The sequence below is a fragment of the Eptatretus burgeri genome, chromosome 8 (genome assembly GCF_056783735.1).
Source record: "Eptatretus burgeri isolate ZD-2024b chromosome 8, Ebu_testis_v1, whole genome shotgun sequence".
NCBI classification, from domain to species: Eukaryota; Metazoa; Chordata; class Myxini; order Myxiniformes; family Myxinidae; genus Eptatretus; species Eptatretus burgeri.
Window position 1 is genome coordinate 66,769,635 of NC_140968.1, and position 11,329 is coordinate 66,780,963.

At 45.4% G+C, this 11,329-nt stretch overlaps 1 protein-coding gene across 1 annotated transcript in view; it reads right to left on the minus strand.

Moving 5' to 3' along the window:
• Positions 1-8,679, minus strand: part of LOC147021939 (meteorin-like) — a 15,362-nt gene extending 6,683 nt beyond the window's left edge. The window contains exons 1-3 of the mRNA XM_085892389.1: positions 8,439-8,679; positions 5,715-6,169; positions 120-179 (exon numbers count right to left, since the gene is read on the minus strand). Coding sequence (XP_085748515.1) covers positions 120-179; positions 5,715-6,169; positions 8,439-8,524 — 601 coding nt within the window. The 5' untranslated portion in view covers positions 8,525-8,679. The remainder of the gene's footprint in view (positions 1-119; positions 180-5,714; positions 6,170-8,438) is intronic.
• Positions 8,680-11,329: the final 2,650 nt, after the last annotated feature.

The following is an 11,329-nucleotide window of genomic DNA, read 5'->3' on the forward strand; positions in this document are numbered from 1 at the left end:
GAAGAAAAAAAAGACTACGAAGCTGTACCATCGCAATATGACATTCAGCTTAATTCCATTAAATATGATGGCTCGACTACAATGGGTAACTTTGATGCAGACTATTCCAACTGACTTACCGAATTCACTTGTGCAGGCTGCCGTTAGCATTTCTTCACGGCTGCAAGGTCGGCAGACATCTGAAAACAAAAAGTTCAGAAAACATCTACTTAACAAAAACTTCCCTTCTAATAAGAGAATAACTGAGTGTAGTTGCGACACATCACTTTCACATAATGCAGTGATTGAAAAATGACAAAAACTGGAGGGCCACAACCAACTGGTCCACGGAAAGGTTGCAAGTTAAGCTGGAAGGTCTCACAGCATTTTTGGCAGAGACTTTCCTGGGGCATGGACTCATCTCTCCCCACATGACCTCCATTCCCTTGAACGCTCCCTATTGAGAGATTTATCCTGCTCCCAGCTGAAAGCTACTCTGTGGTTGAAACATTAGCCTTCTGAGCCTTAATGTTCTCAGAAGAAATCTCGAGTTGGTCATTCTCCTATGTCTTTCGCCATTTTTGTAATCTCTGTATTATTTCTCTTCCATTCCTTCTCAGCTTCAATCAAGCTCCTAAGCTACAGATTAAAGTGAGTAGATAGTACATAATAGATAATGAATTGCTGAAGTAATGAATATAAACAAACAATATTGTCCCTCAAGGCAGTGCCTGCAGGAATGACCTAAAAATCAGGGTGGGGATCATGCAGTGACTCTATAAAGGTCTTCTGTTTACATTCCCTTGAAGACAGTGGTTTGTAAACAACATGGGCAGCATTTCCAAAACATGCACTGCCTCCCAACATTAATGTTTCACATGTGTGATACCTGTGTTATACTGTGAGCTATTAATCACAGCATCACCTACTTAATAATGTATGAAACTGCCATAATCCATGAAGCTCATCAAGATATCACCCACTTTTTCAGTGTTGGATGAAAGAAAAATCTATGTTATCGAAGTACAGCCCCCCCCCCCACTCCCACTCGCACTCCTCTACTACCTATATGCTCACACCCAAATCCTTGTAGACATTCGGTTTTGAAATCTCCCAGAAAATTCTCCCTACCCTTGAGTGGGCTTCATACCAAAGCTTAACTCCACATGGGCTCTGCAATTAGACCAACCAGCTGGGCACACAAACTGGTGAGCATGGCATTGTCCCTACTGGAGGTTCAAATGGAATTACCATCCCCCTACCCTGTCTTCCCTCATGGGAAGTGTAACGTGGAATGTCATAAAAGCAGCCTTTGGCCAAACCAACCGTCAACCAGACTATTAATGAAACAATGCGAAGACCTCAGTCAAATTTGTTCAAAGAAGGGAGTATAATAATGGATACCTTGGTATAAAAACACAGGCTGCCTTCATCATACAGGAATTGCATAAAAGGTGCATTTATGATAATGATTGCAAATGTTTGCAAGTATAGCTGTCAGGATGGCTGAGAGGTACACACACTCGCCTCCAAGCTGTTGAGCCTGAGATCAAATCCCAACCGAGCTCTAAACTGCAATCTCAGTGTTTCACAGGCAGGGTGAATCATCAATGTGCATGCTGTCCCTCGGATGGATGTTAAGGCGCTGTCACACCTTGACGTTTTAGCCAGCAATGGCAACGTATAAATATGTATGTAAAACGTTGGCGTACGTTGAAGTTTTGAGGTTTTTTAACCTCCACCATCTTCGAAGATGGATGGAGGTTACTGTTTTCACCCCTTTCTGTTTGTTTGTTTGTTTGTGAACAGTATAACGGAAAAACTCCTCGACGGATTTCGACGAAACTTGGTGGGGGGGGGTTAGGTATGATCCAAGGATCATGCCATTAAATTTTGCACTTGGTCCCCCCCCCCCAAAAAAACAAAAAAATTGTTAGAGAAAAAATTTTTTTTTTTGCATTTCTACATGTTTTAAGTGTGGCGACCCCGAAAGGAAGCAGCCGGAAGAAGAAGAAGAAAACATGTTTTAAGTGATTTCCAATCCCCCCCCCCAAATTTTTTTTTTACCACCCCCTCAAAAAAATAGAGAAAATTTTTTTTTTGCATTTCTACATGTTTTAAGTGATTTCCAACCCCCCTCAAAAAATTGTTACCCCCCCCCCAAAAAAAATTGTTAGACAATTTTTTTTTTGCATTTCTACATGTTTTAAGTGTGGCGACCCTGAAAGGGAGCAGCCGAAAGAAGAAGAAGAAGAAGAAGAAGAAGAAGAAGAAAAAGAAGAAGAAGAAAAATAATACGTTTAAAGTGATTTCCAACCCCCTCCTCCAGTTTTTTTTTTACCCCCCCCCCTCAAAAAAATAGAGAGAATTTTTTTTTGCATTTCTACATGTTTTAAGTGATTTCCAACCACCCCCCCCAAAAAAATTGTTAGAGAAATTTTTTTTGCATTTCTACATATTTTAAGTGATTTCCAACCCCCCCCCAAAAAAATTGTTTGAGAAAAAACATTTTTTTGCATTTTACATGTTTTAAGTGATTTCCAACCCCCCCCCCCCAAAAAAATTGTTACCCCCCCCCCCCAAAAAAAGATTTTTTTGCATTTCTACATATTTTAAGTGATTTCCAACCCCCCCCCAAAAAATTGTTCGAGAAAAAAAATTTTGCAACTTTTTTTTCAACAAAATTTCAAATTTTTTTTGCATTTTTACATGTTTTAAGTGATTTCCACCCCCCCCACCCCACCAAAAAAATGGAGAAAAGAACTATAACTGTCAGCACTGTTGACATCATATTTAATGAATAACATATAAGGTTCACTTGAGTGACCCAGCAGTATTGGCGGCGGAGGTTTTGCACTCTCCCGAGTGCTCCCCCTCTAGTTTTTTTTTTTTAAAGTTTTGATCGTATTCATAACGTGTTGGTCGTATGCATAACATATTAGTAATCGGCACAGAACGTTTCGTTGTCTTATAGATAACTTATACCAACGAATGCTTAGCCTGTTGTCGGCGTTCACAACCTATGCCCAACGATAGTTTAACTTAGGCAGAGCAGGCTGCACGTATCGCCGACGAACTCGTGGCATTCTCTGTTAAAAACCTGCCGCAAGCAGTTTTAAATCGTAACCACCTGAAAATTGGAAGTGTAAACATCGCAGTCACACCTTGACGCTTTAGCCAGCGTATGCCGACCTATGAAAAATGTGTGTAAAGTGCCGGCACACGTCGAATACGGTATGGGTAATTTGTGTATACGTTAGGAGCACGCTGAAAAACGAGAAAGTACGCTGTCATATTCCGTGGTACGTCTAGTACGTCGTGAAATCTCAAGCATGCTGAAAATTTTACGACGTACTCGACGTATGGCTCACAAGTTCCGCATACGCTGGCATAAGTTCTCAGCACGCTCCGCGATCGTTGACACACATCGGACACACGTTACTTGTAAGTTACTCATAAGTCAAAACACGTTGAGGTAATGTTTAGCATACCCGAAACTTAATTTTGAACCTATGAGTAACATGCTTTGAACCTATGTGTAACGTATCTCAAACGCACATTGTCGTATGTAGACGAATTTGATTGACGTCTTCCGGACGACCACAGAACTTACTGAATGTGTTTCTAACTTGCATCTACCGTATAATGGTGATTTGGCAGCGTTTAGGGGAATTGGCATATACAAATGGGCTTCACAAGCGGAACCCGTCAGTGTTCCAGACTCCATGTTGAGTAGATGTCAATGTCAGTAGTATCAGTAGTAGTAGTATTAGGTGAGTGTGTCAGTAGTAGTAGGTCCATGTAAGTAGTTGTAGGTGAGTGTGATGGGGAGGGTGTGGGTGATGATGGATCCTCGTTGCGTCCACGAATAGGAGACTACTTTCCACCATTGTTCGATGTTCTTTTCGGCTAATTTTTTTTTCTCATTCCCACGATGAACTATTTTTTTGTTTCAGTTTTTAAAGTATTCAAAACGACTTGGACAAATGCATAATGTACTAGTAATGAACACAGAACGCTTCGATAACTTGTAGATAAGTTATACCAACGATTGATTAGCGTGTTTTAGGCGTCCACAACCTATGCCCAACGATAATCTAACGTATGCATAGCGTGGCAGCGTATCGTCGAGGATTACGTGAGGTTTTCTATTCATAGGCTGCAACTTCACTTTTAATAAATGCCTGTCACTCGCCTATTGTTTTTGGACGCTGGTGCTCGGCAATTGAAATCGTTTTCATTGAACAAGTTAAATCGCTTCCACAGCACTACAGTCACGGCACCAACAGCAGCAGGCTCAGTGCCAGCCTCATGCCAGGCTCAAGCGGATCCCTGTAGAAGGCGTACTGCTTGGTTATCCTTGAACCCACTCTGGCTAGCAGCTCGTCGAACATCGCTGGGGGCATTCGCAGGAAGTTGATGAAGGATGCATGGTCCTCGATACGGAGTTCCACCATGAGCTGGTCACATATGGCGTAATGGCGTCGCCTCCCGATCCATGGTCTGACCCAGTTCCTTCTCCTCCGTTCACGTCTTCTTCTCCAGGCTCTATTGGCACGCAACTGGTGCAGTGTCAACTCGATGAGGTCATGTTGATGTTCGAGGACAGGTAGGTATTGTCGTCTCAGCCTTGCCGTGTCCTCCACCTCTCGGAATGACATCAACATGTACTCACCACGAAGTCTAAAAAAAAAGACGGGTTCCTCCTGCGAAGCCCCTTTTTATATACCAATTCCCCTAATCGCTGCCAATACGCCATTATACGGTATCTGTAAGTTAGAAACTCGTTCAGTAAGTTCTGTGGTCGTTCTGAAGACGTCAAATATGTCTACATACGTATTTGTGCGTAGGACATGCTTTACAAATAATTCCCAAGTACGTTACTCATCGGTTATAAATAAGTCACGGGTACCCTAAACATTACTTTGACGTGTTTCGACGTATGAGGAACTTTTAAGTAACATGTTACGAAGTGTGAACAACGTTCGTATAGCGTGCTTACAAAACGTTACTCATAGGTTAGAAATAAGTTTCGGGTACGCTAAACATTACCTCGACGTATTTCGACTTATGAGTAACTTACAAGTAACGTGTGTCGACATGTGTCAACGATCGCATAACGTGCCTACAACTTATGGCCAGCGTAGCGGAACGTGCGAGTCATACGCCGGCATACGTCGTAAAATTTCAAGCATGCAAAAATTTGAGGACAACCTAAAAGTGCAACGTTTAAAGCCAGCGTACTACGACGTATGGCAGGTGTTTTTCAGCGTGCTCTTAACGTGTACAAAACTTACCCATAACGTATTGGACGTGTGCCAGAATTTCAGACAAATTTTCATAAATCGGCATACGCTGGCTAAATCGTCAAGGTGTGATAGGGGCTATAAACAGTGTGTCCTGCTTGCCGGCATTAGTTGGTGGACGTAAAAGATCCCACTCTAAGCAAATTCCAAATTAATTAGCCAAGTCTAACTTCAGGCCTGGCCAGCCAGTTCGTGAAACACTTGGGCCAAAAGCTTCCCCCAGCCAACCCCACAAGAGCATGGGAATAATTGAGCCTGTTAAAGAAGAAGGTTGCAAATGTCTGCAACCACAGGGCTCTGTTGCCCTTTCAGCAAAGTGAACTTTCATGGGAAGGAGAGGAGGTTGGATCGGTGGAACTTGTACAGTTGCTACAACAATGTTTAAAATAAACATGTCCACCAGGTGAAGAAGAAGAAAAGTTTCATTACCTTCAGATTCTCGTTTGCCATCCGTCCCCAGGATAGGCTTCAATCCAAGCGAGCCGGGCCACAGCTCGAAGTGGAAGGCAGCAATTCTCCGGCTAATGTCTGTCTGTGGTGTCGCTTGAATAAACATCACCACAGCACCATCGTTACTAGAAACCGCCTCCTTACCCAGGCAAAATATATCTTTGTCACCAGGCACCGTGTCATCGAGAGAGATGACACGCTTCAGGTGTTCAGATGTCTCGATGGAGAGTACCGCTCCGTGAGAGCCGGTGAAGGGTTTCAAGCAAATAGTAGGACCACCATGTTGGCTCGATGCTCCAGTGAGTGGAAAGAACTTTACGCGAAGAGCACCGGTTGGATAGAGCCATTCCACTGTGCCACGCGAGCACTGCAGGGTAACCTGTGTAACACCTGGAGGTGCACAATCCCCGGAGGTATATTGCTGTGCCAGGCCACTAATGTACAACACAAGGGATCAGGGTTCGACGAAAGAAGAAAAAGGATGTTATCATTATGTTTGTGTAACACATTGGGATCCGTTTACATTATACCAAACAACTACTAATAATGGAGTCTGAAGGGTTACTACTTGTTTGAGAATGAAAAAGCAACAATTAATAGCATTGATATCATCATCATCATCATCATCATCATCATCATCATCATATCTCTCAAGAAAGGGCAATTCAACCTTTGTACAAAAGAAATTAGTGTTTCTGAAGTTATAGTAATAGAACCGCTCTGAGCACTACCTCATATTCAGGATAGTGTGTGTGTGTGTGTGTGTGTGTGTGTGTGTGTGTGTGTGTGTGTGTGTGTGTGTGTGTGTGTGTGTGTGTGTGTGTGTGTGTGTGTGTGTGTAAAAAAGTTTGTTGGTTCTGTACAGGTATTAAAATTGCGTCGAAACATCTTGCGAAGGAGAGATGAGGCAGTAAAAGGGAATCATTCATGTCATTAAGGAATGTAAAGAAATGGTGGTCCACTCCATATGGGCACGAGTAGCACAGTGATCGCAGCAGGTCATCCTGGGTACCACATGATAAATAGAGCACAGACCCACACGAACCCCATTTTATTTATGACACTAGCAAATAAAATCATCGCTTCGCTGACGGGGTCAATAAAGTGAGAGGAAGGCGTGGGGTGGGGGAGTGGAGAAAGATGGAGGGAGAGAGAGGAGGAAAATGTAGGGTGAGAGGAGGAAGGGGAGGCAGAGAGAATGAGGGCAGGGGAGTTAGGGGGGAGGTGAGCAGAGCTACCTCACCAAACGTTGCTATTCACTGCATGAGACACACACACACATAGTTAGAGAGCAACAGACGTGTGGGAGGAGAGTGCTGCATTTTATGAGGGGGGGGGTGCAAGGAGGTGACAGAGTGACAGAAAAGTGTGGGGGAGAGTAGGGGAAAAAAAGGCAGGTGAGGGGTGGAGGTGGGGTTAGCAAAGAAAATGATGTGATGCTTAATGACCGAAAACGAAAAAAAAAAAAACACGTGTCAGAACATCTGTACACACAACGACACAACAGAGTTTGTAAAGTAATCCATTGGCACATCTGCCAAAACTTTGATATTCCATTTCCAGAAAATTTGTGGGAAAATGAACGAAAAGCAATCACTGAAAACATTGAAGTACCGCTCACGTACAACCTCATTATCCCATCAGGAGTGAACATCGAAAACAAAGCATTGCGACCAGATACCATACTTAGGTCCCAAAAAAAAAGAAGAAGGCATTGCTAGTTGAGGTGTTAATAGAAGTGATTTTGGACTAACGATGCAGAAATCAAGAAAATGAACAAATACCAAAACCTCGAGCATAAAGTGAAAATATCCTGGAAGCTGAAGAATGTCAAAGTTGAACCAGTGATGACAAAGAACCTCACAGAGATATTAAAAACCATCCCTGGGAACACTACTACAAACAAACTACAGTTGGAAGCCATCCTGGGCTCAGTAACGATCCTGAAGAGAACCCTCGGCACAAAACTTTGAGAACAGGAAACTTCACAACTTGGTCCGTGAATCGTGACCCCTTACTGAAATGAAGGTCGATACTTTGAGCCCACCCTGGGAAAGCTCCATTCCACATTCTGAAACCCCCATATGTAGATACCAATCAACGACACACACACACACACACACACACACACACACACACACACACACACACACACACACACACACACACACACACACACACACACACACACACACACACACACACACGCACACACCTTCCAAATCTATACTATAAGAGAGATGTTTGTCTGTCTCTGTCTGTCTGTATGTCACCATTAATCTCAGAGATGACCAAACGGGTCTTCGTCAAACTTCCAGATGTTCATCAGTGAGTGCCGGGGAGTGTTTTCGGCGAAAAAAAAAACAAATTGAAAAGACAAATTTTGACTTTTTTGGATTAACAAAAAAAAAACATTGCTGTATGTAGATAGTGCCGAAACCTTTGTCGCTATGTTATGTAAAAGGTAGTATTAAATGACCCCTGACCCCATGCTTTAGTGGGACTAGCGAAGAGTTTAAGGCCTCCACAAAAAAAAACATAGAAAAAAAACAATAAAATTAGATTTCTTCAAAGTGCCAACAGCAAGAGAGACCATCAGGCAACTCCTGGTACCCCCGTGTCACACACGAACAACGTGGTAGCTACCACAGCAGTAAGTTCGTACGTACTTTGGAGATACAACAGACGATACTCCGCACGTACCTGCCTCTCCAAGCACACGGCGTGGCTGTCAAGGCACAGTGGGTGAGCGCGACCCCCAAGAGCGCGCAAAGCGGCGCGGACCGCATGTCCCAGGACGCGAGAGGTCGCGGCACGTGGCTCACATCGTGCTGAGGTCGGCACACGAGCGATTGTCACACAGCCGTGCTCCCAACTGAGCAGCCTTCTCGGAACCCTCGTTGGACTGATCGCATTGGGTCAAACTGTCAGAGAGGGGGGGGGGGTGAATAGGATGGGGTGAAGGAGAGACGAGGAGGGAGATGTTTCATGGGGACTGGGGAGGGGGTTTGACCTTTTCTTGACCTCCACATCCCCGCCTTCCCAACATTGTGCTGGACTGCTGGTTCAACATCACGATCTTCAGGAAGTTGTTTTTCACCTTTCACTCATCATCAGTTGCAAAGCTCACTGAGTAAGCCTCTGTTCTTATTAAAGGTCACATTTTGTAAACCTTTCTCAAAGGTCACATGGTGAGGCCTTGATGTGTTATCAGAGCAGGAATGGTCCTGGTTGGAGGTCTATTCTTGTGAAAAGTGCACGATCTGTACCGTCAACGTCCACAGCACGAGACGGGACAATCAATTATTATTGCAAATGGCAACGTACTCCACGATGCACCACCCGCCGATGCACCGTGCTCCACGATGCAGCGTGCTCCACGATGCACCACCCACCGATGCACCGTGCCATAATTATAGACAAATCCATGAATTATTTTGAGGAGCAAACTCATGATATCAGGGTTGAGTGTCCCTCACAGTCACTCTTCACTGAGCGAATTATCCAACACAATGAATCTTATGAATGGATTTTAACTTGGACCGAAGAACCGTTTCCACCAAGCGGCCTCACAAGGTGGTGGGATTCATGGTGGCCATTCCAAGAAGTATACCCTTCAGCAAGTGGGGCCTGGGGGGGACTGAGCATATGGAAATGACCGTATGAAGGTTTCTCATGACATTTTATGACAAATCATTGGTCTTGTACCTTTTTTCATAATGAGAGCAATAACCGAGCCGGTCAAACCGTGTACTGTTCAGCGACCAGACGGCAGCATAATGTTCCCGACGTTTGAAAATGCCAGCAGATGGGGCACGAGTCAATACTTTGGTGGTTTCCAAGTTTTCATCCTGGACCTGAGCCACGCGTCTTTAAATGACAGTTTATCTTCATGTCACGGTACAGAAGTTTCCAACCAATGCAGCATTGTATAAGATGATATATATATATATATATATATATATATATATATATATATATATATATATATATATATATATATATATATATATATATATATATATTGTTACGGATTCGCGCCCGCCGGCGTGCTGACGGCCACGTAACTCGAATCACAGCACGTCGCCCACCGGACGGACAATCCAGTCGTGACCCTCTCGGACTAACGCCGGGAACCAGTCACGGGTGGACCTTTCGGTCTCACCGCGATCGAGCCAATCGGCCCCCGCGTGGGATAGGGTTGCTCGCCAAATTCGACCTACCTAAGTACCCACACGGAGGGTAGACCGGGCGATCGCACCTCGCCGCAGGTTGACTTCGGACACGGGCCACTTAAGCGACCCGTTCCGTACTATCGGGATAACCGAGCGGTGTTATTCGTCGACCTCGACGGTTCGATTAATTATCGGGCGTATTCAGCCCACTACCAACCCTTTCCGTGAAGCAAGATGAGGATTCAATGAAAGAAATGACGAAGCGAAGCGGGAAACAGTTCAACACAAAGCACATTTATTCGCGATGAACGGAAAGCACACATATTCAATTCCACCAAAAGCACATAGAAAAGGAAAAGAAACACAATGCAATTTTACACAAAAAGCAAATGCGACAATGCAAATCTAACACCGATTACGCGAGCACACGGCAACACTTATACAATTTTACTTCACAGACGGCGCCGACAACACATACCCAAAACCAAGGAAAAGAACACCCTCAAGGATGAGGCGGGCCTGAGGCCGAGACCGGGTCGGGCCTACCCGTCTGGTGATGAGACGCGGAGCGGCGATGGTGCCTCAACTCCGCGGGCCTCGCGGACAGTGTCTGGTAGGGGGTGGGAAAGGGGCCCCCTTGGTCGCACTATCTCAGCGCGGGGGGGAAACAGGAGGGGGATGCTGATGCTCGGGGGAAAGGAGGATTTCTACTCTGCCTCGAGTCCCGCGACGAGCGTCTCCACCTCGGCCAGGTCGCGCCGTCGGCCTCCCTGGTGTGCAGCTCCCGGCACGACGCGAGCACCCCCTCGTCTGCCCTCGCCGCCTCTCCACAGCTCCGTCCTCTTCGCTCCGACTCCAACGCACACGACGACGACCAACTCCTTCTTGCTTCTTCTTCCCAACTCCACCGACTGTGAAGTCTTAACTCTCTATTGACGAACGCGGTCGCTTATATAAGCCCCGTGGCTTCGCTTTTGACCCCCTGCCTTCGACCTTTCACCTCGCTCCCCATTGGCCCGAGAAAAAGTGGGCGTGAATGCATTTTGATCCATAAATTTGCATATAGCGACCGCCCTCCAACGCCCTGGAGGCGGGGCCAAATCGCCCCTCGCTCACCGATTGGACGGAACGAAAGTGGGCGTGTGTCGTTTTTGATCCGTTTTTGGAGCTGAAAATCCGTGGTTTTGTACACGCTGTTCGGCGCGCGCCCTGCACGAATCCAACACCGGTACCCATAGGCGGCGCAAGAACGGTGGCGATGCGACGGTTGCGAGGTGTGACGTGAAGCGGCGCCACGGTGGGTGGTTGATGTTGTGGTTGGTGGTGGTAACAATGGCGGTTGGTCCAAAATAAAGATAGTAAAAGAAAAACGGCTATCCTGAAGAGTCGCAGCACGCATGAATGACATGTATTCCCACT